A 9,750-nucleotide genomic window follows, 5' to 3' on the forward strand; every position below is an offset into this window, starting at 1 on the left:
AGTGGGCGAGACCAGTGAAACACCCCTTTCTCTAGGTATAAAGTAGTTTAAGTGCACAACTTAAACTACTCTGAGATATCTCAGTATAAGAAGTGCAGTTTCAACAGTGTGTCTTGTTTTTCTCTCCATGATAAAGAAAAACTGCTGTAGGTAATAAAGGAAATGTGTCAGTACAACTCTTTGAGCTTAAAGTGTTAAAAAAAAAAAATGTGTCAAATTATGGAAAACGTTCTGCCCAAACTGTCATGTAAATATAAATAGAAGGTTTTTGTTAATTCACAGAAAATGTTCAGTTGTATTTATTTATTTACTTTGGACAACTTTGTCAAAAAAAAAAAAAAAAAAGCAAAAAATTATTTAGGAGGGAAAAGTAGGACAAGCTGTAAAATTCAAGAAATTACAGTTAAAGGTCCAAGATGTATTTATGTTTCCAATTGTGTTTCAGGTGAAATCTTTGCCAGGCCGATTCTGGCCATTTTTATATGCCCAAATACATCGAATTACTGCCATTTGATTGGCTGACTACATATTTGCATTCACAAACAATGACCTAATGTACCTAATGAAGTGACCAGTGAATGTATGTATTATTGTAGGGTCTTACAATATAAAGCGCCTTGAGGCGACTGTTGTTTGGGTTTAGTAATGTGTAAATAAAACTAAATCGACTTGAATTGTAAATATCTTATATAGTTACTTCAAACCTTAACACTTCAAGCAAATCCCTAAAAGTGCCTTGCAAAGGATTTTCACCCTGGTACAAATAATCTTTTACTCACAGTTAACAAGTAAGTATTCTTCACTTATAAGGACATTAAAGTGATTTGGAAACAGCCTGATATTACTAGCAATCGAGTTACACGTGTTCTGTGGGACACGAACCTACAACCTTAAAAACTTTATTATATACAGAAACTACAGACAATCACATTTGCGAAACAGCTAAATATATCATGACTCTGCGTTATTTTGTTTTGTGTTCTACAGCATCATGAATTCAGACCTTTTTTGGCCATGTAAAAAATCATTATAGACATGTGATGTTATAATTGTTGCGATGTCTGCTGCCCTACTGGCCACGTCTGTCATCACATTTTTTAATCTCAATGATACTTTTTACCTGCATAAATAAAGGGTAAGTAAAAGTGATTGCAGCTTCTACCTAATGTTCTTTTGGCTCAAAATGATTTTAAATATTCTTAAGAGACATGTCTGAGATATGTTTCACAGATTATAAGTTAGTAAGTCATTTACAGTCTAAACAGCGTAAATAAATTTTTCAGCCCTTGATCCTCAGCTGTGGGAGAGGGGGATGTGATAATGTGAAAGACACGAAAGCACCGACGAGCTTGGCCACATAACCAAAGACGTATTTAGAAACGCTATCCGTTAGAAGAGTTAGATCGTAACCGTTACTTAGAACAGTAAGGGTGTTGAGGTGATTCGGAGGACAGATGGTCAGGTTAAAAATGCGACTCTGGTGGGACTCGAACCCACAACCTTTGAATCACCTCTCAAGTGCTTGACTAGAAGTCCAATGCGCTATCCATTGCGCCACAGAGCCGGCTGGCAAAGCGCTCTTGGCGCAACATGACCTGACACGTCATACATACAGACATTAATTATTGTTTTAAAAAGCTTTACTGTAGCAAAACTCTACACACTTCAGCTAAATGTATTAACGTCTGCCAACAGAGTTTCATCTAAGTGTTATAAGAAATCGAGTTGCGCTGTAGGCTTCGACTTGCGTTTTATCACTTTTGTGTGCAGCTGTTATGTTTGTATTTGCTGTTCCGCTGTTTTAAACAAGTAATCAAATAAAAAGTCAGATAAAATTAAATAATAAATACAGTAATAAATAAGCAAAATAAATTTTTTTAAAAAGTGAGAGAAAAAAAAGAAAAGGGGTACTTCCGGTGTTCAAGCTTAACTGGTGGTCGTGCTGATCGGTGAAGAACCATAAAAGTAGTAGCTCCAGATGTGGACATTGAGTTGTTGTGTGGGGCACCAGTAGTCCATGTCTGTTGTTGTAACGGTAGTTCATGCTTAGAATAAAACATCCCACTGACTTGATCGGGGCAACAGTGCGCCTAAAATGTTGCATAATTTTGTTGAGAGATCTTTTACTTCGTGGTAATCTTAGATGAGTAGTTTTATGGACAAAAAACAACCAGGTCAATCAGTGTTCCCTTAGTGCTAATGTATAAGAGATGTTGGTGTACTATAACTGAAGTAATGTTGTTAAGTCCTTAAAGTCATATTCTTTTATTGTCATGACTATTTTTATTTTTGTATGATACCTGATTTATATGGAATATGGCTGAAGTAAACTAAAGCCTAAAATACTTAGTCAGTCATTTGTTTAATAGTAATTTAACATTATATAATTCACATATAAAACTATGAATTGTAATTTTAAATGGTTTAAAAGCATGTAGAATAGCACATGTAGGCAACTATATTTCTCCTTTTTTTTATTTTTTTATCAAGAAGCAAAGACAAAAAGGAACAGGGCAGGGTGGTTGAATCATCTGTCCCCACCAATGCCAAAACCAAATCTATGCCCTTGCCCCACACAGACCTGCAACTCCAAGCACCCAAATCCAAGCTATGTCAAGATAGCAGGAGGAAATAGCGTACAAGACTGTGAATGGAGTGAAGAGGAGTGCCATACATTGAAGTCACAAAAAAAGCTACAAGGTCACTGCAGTTGAAGAGAGGAGACCTTTGGCTTGTTGCTGCTGGGATGCAAGCCATAAAAACACTGCAAAAAGTGATTCTCAGTGTTTCTGTGTTTTTATATGTCTGATATATTTGCATATATTGATAAACAGGCTGTAGTCAACACAAAAGGGTTGTGTGAAAAAATGACATAGTTTGTAAGCAATCTCATTGTTCCCCAAAAGTTGATTCTGTTCATCTGGACGTAGCATTTTCAGTGGGAGAAACGTTTCATCGCTCATTTAAGTGACCTCTTCAGTCTCATCTGACTTTAGGTTTCCCCAATCTTATAAACAGTACATTTGCATAATGACTGAAACTAGCACCACTGAAGGAACAATGGGCTGGTAGGTCAGTTCATTGATTATTAATATGCAAATTCTCATGACCATTGATCAACCTGCTGTCAGCTGAGACTGAAGAAGTCACTTGGATGAGTGACGAAACCTTTCTCCCACTGAAAACGCTACGTCCAGATGAACAGAATCAACTTTTGGGGATTTACCTACCTGGATGATTGAGCATGCATCAAGATATTCTCATTGTTGTATCTACTCTGTGTGGTAAAATATAATTAATCCAGACTTCGTTGGCCACACAAAATATCTTTATAGAACTGTAAGGTTATATTTGGTGCAATTTTTGATGCACTCTGGCCATATCTCTCTTGAAAAAGACATTTAGGAGACTCAGTTACACTTTTTTCCCTCATAAATAATGATGTGTAAAAGTGACTTTGCCAAAAACCAATTACAGCGTCTTTGTTGTGACAGGAATGTTCTTTCAGGCTCAAAATGACTTGATACCATTCATGAGAGACGTGTTTGAGATATGTCTCTCATGAATGGATTATAGGCCAACTAGTCAGATACAACAATTTAAATATCAGAAATCATTTTTAGCAGATAATCTTGGTCACCTGAGAGAGGGTGTATGATATTGAAAGACCCCAAATCCCTGATGACCGGGCAGATCCCCAAAGATGTATTTAGAACAGCAATGTGCATGTGCATGAACTGGTGATTTTATTTATTTATTGTTAATTAACTTATTACATATAAATTATTTTTGGTAAGCCACATTTTTAACCCAGTCAAACATTACACATACTGGTAGCCCTGGGCTATTTTTCGTGGATTTTCTGCGAGAGGAACATGCGGAATAACACCACTTAACGCGATCACCAGTTAAACTGTAACACCGGAAGTAGTTAGCAATAAGCAACAGTTAGCTTTGCGTTTGATGTTGTGATTAAAGGACGCCGGAAAGCAAAATGTCGGAGCAAACGATAACTATGACAGTCGCATACGGTAATAAGATTTCGGCTTTATACTACACCATAATCACCACAAAATAGAAGTAAAAATTGGGGTTCGTTGTGGCTAAAGCTAGCTAGAAACGGCTCAGCTTCTGTAGCTCTTCTCCACAGACTGTGTGGTTGTGTAGCTTTAACTTTGTTCCCGCTGGTTATGTGTTGTTCTTCAATAACAAATTAAATATATAAACTACTGTAAATATCAGCATTTATTAAACACGTTTATGAAGAATTGTGTAGCTGTTGTAATTAGTTTCGTTTGAAGACACGTTACAGGAGGGCTGCTGAGAGAAATTCTATTGGTGCCAATCGCTTGTTAAATGTTTTGTAATTATTTTTCCTCACACGACAGTGAAACAAAATTTTGCATCGTTAAAAACTGAACCAAACGTGCGCGATAGTTTCTTCAAGATACCTGGGATATGCCGCATGTTCTGTAATTTGATGGGTGCAAATACATTTAAAGTCTTTTTTATTATTGTTTTTTTATCCTGGTAGGTGACATCTACTTTCTGAATAACACCGATACAAGATAAAAGGGTGACAATGATAACTCCCAATCCTTAATAGCTGTGTATATTTATTTATTTATTTTCCTATCTCAGGATCCTCTAAGCACAGCATTACCGTAACAGGCCATGAGGGTGGAAAAGGACCCACTGTTAAAGACCTGTCAGATGCTCTCGCTCAAGCCACCGGAGTCCCACCTGCCTCTCAGAAACTTATTTTTAAAGGTAGACTTTTAGTCTTCCTTTTTTTACACACTCAAATGAGGCCTAATGTCATATATCAGGTTTTAAAGTTGTCGTTTTTTTAATTTTAGGGAAGTCACTGAAAGACATGGAAGAGAGCCTTTCCAGCTATGGAATAAAAGAAGGCTGCAAACTCATGATGATTGGAAAGAGGGTAAAGCACATTTATACATGTGCTACATTTGTGGTGCGTGCCTGAATATGTGCATTTGCAAAACACTGATGATAATCTCTAAACAGAACAGCCCAGAGGAAGAAGCTGAACTGAGGAAACTCAAAGACATTGAGAAATCTGTGGAGCAGATGGCCAAGAAGCTGGAGAAGGTAGACGGGGAGTTGACTGGACTGAAAAACGTAAGCAATCATATGTCTTTTTGTTTTTTGATAATATTTCTCTTCCCATCTTCTAATGTATTATTGTCACCCCTATCTTATCACAGGGCTTTCTCGCCAAAGACCTCCAGGCAGAGGCCTTGGGTAAACTAGACCACAGAGTAAAAATAGCAGCTGAGCAGTTCATGAAGATCCTGGAGGAGATAGATGCTATGGTAATGCTATTTTAAGCGTAAGCATCTATTTTGAGTGTCTGCTTTAATCGTGTGTGTCATGTATAGCAAACCATCAAATTGCTCCTCTTTTAACAGAATATTCCAGAAAATTTCAATGACTGCAGAATGAAGAAAAAAGGACTTGTAAAAACAGTGCAGGTTAGTGTGTTTGTTTTTCCCTCTGACAAAACCATCATGCTTTATTTGAAAACTACTGAGAATAAAAATAAGACTGATCTTTACCATATGTTCACAGGATTTCCTCGCCCAGTGCGACAAGATCGAGGCTTGTATATCAGACCATCTATCAAAGATCCAGTCAAAAAACCTGGCTTTGGCAGAATAGTGAAGTCTCTTTTGTCACTTGTTCTATACATTGCTCTGTGAGCAATGACAAAGTGTGCAGAAAGCTTCAAGTGTGAAGCAGATCCTGGTTTATTTATTGCTGGTGTGAAGCAAATGATCAAGTGGAAAGAAGGATGCTGGTTATCAGGAATGATGTTGGATACGTAACACAAGCAAATCCTCCTGGTTCAAGACAGATACGAAGTGCCGTCTGAGAAACTTTAACCATGAACTTGCAGGAAATGGATCAGATGCAATTTTAATTAGTTAAAAGAGATGTCAATGCCAAATATCTAAAAATGCCCCGTTTGTTGCCCTGTATGTCTCTAAAACATAATGAGTTTTGTTCCTCATTGTGCACAAGCTGCAGTGAATGATTTATGATCAGAAATATATAGACACACTGTTTAATTGGGGAAGTTCCAAAAAGCAATATCCACTCAGGATAGTGGATTCCTCCCATTGGGCCACAAGAGGCTTATTATGTTGTGTGATAAACATTTATTGTCCTTATGGGTCTGAATGGGTCACTGTTCCCTGGCTTTTACCTGCCATGCTGTCTTTTGAGAACAAGCAATCAACTAGCGACCTGTATAAGGCGTACCCTGCCTCCCATCCCCATGACCGTGAATTGTGAAAATTGGTTAAGAAAACTGATGAATGGATTTTCCAATATGAGTCTGGCCCTTGTGAGACTGGCAAATTTTCTTCATCATTTGTGATGATAAGCAAAATTTATTTGGGTTTTAAAATGAATGATTGGCCCAGAGCAATAACAACAAAATTATATCTTACCACCTTCTGCAGCCCTAGCTCATACAAGTATAACAAAACAAAAAAAAAAAAGAAAAAGAAAAGGTTAGTACTGCAGGAGTGTCCATATATTGCATGTACTATATTCAACATCAAGAATCCTAAGAAAGCAAGCACCTTTAATAAATCCAGTGGCTGATCCTGAGTGTTCATGTATCTTTGAATCTTGTGCTAAGACTGATGCATCATATGGAATTCTTCTGTTTTAAGATAAAACTTTTAAAAAATAAAGAGCACTGGTGATTCGTCTCAGAATACATTTTAATCTCCACGCTTATTCTATAAAATACAGCTGATTCATTTGCAATAACAGACATCTGGTGTCAGTTTATTTCCAGCTTTATCCATGGGGGTCTTTTTATACATCTCCACTAGCTTATAGAGACCCCCTAGTAGTGTTATCACAGATGTGCAAACAAGCTTTCAAAGTAGGATTGGTTGGAGGGACCCAGAGGTCCAAAAAGCAGCTTAAACAAATGAGCTTCAGTAAAGTAGACCACAGTAAAGCTTTGTCATGCGCCAAATTACAGGACATAGCTTTCCTAACTTGAATGGAAACTCATTAAACATAGACATGGAGTAAAGAATGAACCCACTAGTCATCCTTATCCTTTGCACCGTGTTTCAGAATACGTGTGAATGCTACATAGTTGAAATTGCCCTTTTTATCAATGGGCGCCTCGCGGAAGAGCTCGTCCACTTCTTCGTCTGTAAACCTGTCGCCCATAGTGGTGAGCAGCTCCCGCAGGAACTCCTCCTGAATCACACCTGTGTGAAGAAACAGTTTCACTCTTGCAGGTGCTTCCTGATGTTAGCACTGAGCAGATACCTTCAAATTAAGCACTTACTACCAAACAATGTCTCTACATGCCAGAGTCTGAGACAAATTCACATAAAAGATGCAAAACTTAAACAGTTGAACACATCAGCTCACCTGTGCCCTCCTCGTCGAAGCAGGCGAAAGCATTACGGATCACTTCCTCGGGATCTGTGCCGTTCAGCTTCTCTCCGAACATCGTCAGGAACATGGTGAAGTTGATTGGGCCAGGTGCTTCATTCATCATGGCCTCCAGGTACTCATCTGTGGGGTTCTTACCTGGGAAAAAGCTCAAGGTCAGAGTGACTCTAACCTGCTAACCACATTTAATGATTTGTGATTAGAAAAAGATTCAAATCTTTTAACTTCTGAATATGAGCCCCAAATAATGCAGTTTTAACTCCATAAGACGTAATCATTAACTAAATATGTGTAAATAAATCAAGTTTACCTAATGAGGCCAGCATGTCATGAAGGTCTTCTTTGTCGATGAAGCCGTCCCTGTTTTGGTCGATCATGTTGAAAGCCTCTTTGAACTCCTGGATTTGAGACTGATCAAACATGGCAAACACATTGGAGGTGGCACGCTGAGGACGCTTTTTGGTGTTCTTTCCCTTGGCCCTTTTGCTTGACATGTTGGCAGGTTGTTAGTCCCTCTACTGTAATACAGGAACATGAAAGTTGTCAGCTTGGATCAAGCAACACATTCAAATGAAAGATTCATTCACATTTTTTTCTTGTCTGGACTTCACTACTGATGCTCTCCATCTGGTGAAAGTTCCTTGGTTACACTGGCTATTAAGTGTCTTTAGATTATTTACTGTGCAAGCTATGAACTGGAAGGTTAATGTAGGTGAGTTCAGCCAAAGGTGACTTTAATCATTGTGACATTGGTGCCAGATGAGATGATCTACTGGGATTTTCCCCACACAACCATTTCAAAGGAAGACAACGGTAACTAAAATATCCACTTGTTACAACCAAAGTAATCTGTGAACACACAATGCATTGAACCTTGAAGCAGATGGACTACAGCAGAACAAGACTGGACTTCTAGTGCCACTCCTGAACAGGAAACTGATTTTACAACACACTGTCTCACCAAAACTCTAGAAGACTGGAAAAACCTTCCCTTTTCTGATGAGTCTAGATTTCTGCTGTGGTTTTTAAGTGGCAGGGTCAGAATTTGACATTAACAAGCATGGATCTATCCTGCCTTGTATCGACAGCTCAGGCTGATGGTGGCAGTGTATTGGTGTGGTGGATATTTTCTTGGCACACTTTGGGCTCCTTAGTACCACCTGAGCTTTATTTAAACGCCACACCCTATCTATTGTTGCTGACCAGGTCCACCCCTTTACGAACAGTTTTCCCATCTTCTGATCTTTTGTTGTCTTTGTTTTGACATTATGGATGTGCACCAGAAAAATATGTGTGATGGCATCCTGTCTATATGGACTAACATATCTGAGAAATCTTTCAAGTATCTTATTCAATTTATGCCTTGAAGATTTAAACGAATTCTGACATAAGGGGGTCCAATCCAGTAATGGGTGTACCTAACTAAAGAGTCTGATGAGTTTAGCTCAGTCTATGATCACTTACAACGGATATTTGCACTCGGTACTTGTTTTGTGATACTAAAGCACTTAAGCTGTCATTTGTTTGCTGTATATTTGTGTTATTAGATCAATATCATTTCGAATTATGCTCACCTGTCACGCAATAACATAACAATAACGCAAATATAGGTATTGACTTGTTGTTTATATCACTCAAATATAAACACACGCACTACATAGCGTACTGCAGGAATCCCACATAATGAAAACCCCTTAATTATTTGCCAACTCTGCCAGCTAGCCCCTTGCTGACCTAAATAACTGACTGACCAGGCTAGCTTTAGCGAGCTAGCCGAGATTTATTCACAAGAAAAACACGAGTCCTTAGTCCTCAAACTATGCAGCTTCATAAACATAAAATAAGTCGCCTACCTTACCTATTTATAGGCCCAAAAAGCTGCACACACAGCTACCACAGCATCCACAAGCTGATGAAGAGGAACATCAATGTTTTATTTCCTCTTGCCTAAACTGACCAATCAGAGTGAAGTTGGAAGAAACCAACAGTCTGGAATATTCCACGCCTTGGGTTTGTTTACGTCCCCCCCCCTTCTTGTTTTGGATGAAATGACCTACGTACTGCATGTGGTAATAATAAATCTATGATTTATACGCTGATGCGATTATAAGTAGAGCCTTAATTTAATCATGTTTTTATATTTATCCGGACGACTAATAATGTAGTCAACATATGTCACCACTAGGTGGCAGCAATTACTTGTATGTCCAGAATACGTGTATGTTTATTTGAATGAGTTAATGGTTAATGAGTCTTTGTTTTCAATATTTAATAAGGAAGTTGAACCACTAAATATTT

General features: G+C 38.1%; 2 protein-coding genes and 1 non-coding gene across 4 annotated transcripts; 1 reads left to right on the forward strand and 2 right to left on the reverse strand.

Moving 5' to 3' along the window:
- Window positions 1-1,472: 1,472 nt before the first annotated feature.
- Window positions 1,473-1,564, reverse strand: trnar-ucu (transfer RNA arginine (anticodon UCU)). Its single transcript is given in 2 exon segments — window positions 1,473-1,508; window positions 1,528-1,564. It is a non-coding gene; the product is annotated as a tRNA-Arg (tRNA).
- Window positions 1,565-3,877: 2,313 nt separating this feature from the next.
- On the forward strand, window positions 3,878-6,129 carry bag1 (BCL2 associated athanogene 1). Its single transcript, XM_003438061.5, has 7 exons — window positions 3,878-4,031; window positions 4,642-4,770; window positions 4,860-4,942; window positions 5,029-5,142; window positions 5,229-5,336; window positions 5,433-5,495; window positions 5,593-6,129. The coding sequence occupies exons 1-7, from the start codon at window positions 3,995-3,997 to the stop codon at window positions 5,680-5,682; spliced, it is 624 nt and encodes a 207-aa protein (XP_003438109.1). The 5' UTR covers window positions 3,878-3,994; the 3' UTR covers window positions 5,683-6,129.
- On the reverse strand, window positions 5,771-9,463 carry myl12.2 (myosin, light chain 12, genome duplicate 2). Of its 2 annotated transcripts, none has more exons than XM_003438060.5 (4): window positions 9,311-9,463; window positions 7,763-7,970; window positions 7,429-7,590; window positions 5,771-7,262 (listed from the first exon to the last, which is right to left on the reverse strand). In XM_003438060.5, exons 2-4 carry the CDS (start codon window positions 7,944-7,946, stop codon window positions 7,090-7,092), a joined length of 519 nt encoding a protein of 172 aa, XP_003438108.1. In that variant the 5' UTR covers window positions 7,947-7,970; window positions 9,311-9,463; the 3' UTR covers window positions 5,771-7,089. The 2 variants fall into 2 exon arrangements, with proteins under 2 accessions (XP_003438108.1, XP_005476571.1); XM_005476514.4 differs by having other exon boundaries at window positions 6,914-7,262; window positions 9,306-9,437.
- Window positions 9,464-9,750: the final 287 nt, after the last annotated feature.

Source organism: Oreochromis niloticus, linkage group LG18 (assembly GCF_001858045.2).
Source record: "Oreochromis niloticus isolate F11D_XX linkage group LG18, O_niloticus_UMD_NMBU, whole genome shotgun sequence".
NCBI classification, from domain to species: Eukaryota; Metazoa; Chordata; class Actinopteri; order Cichliformes; family Cichlidae; genus Oreochromis; species Oreochromis niloticus.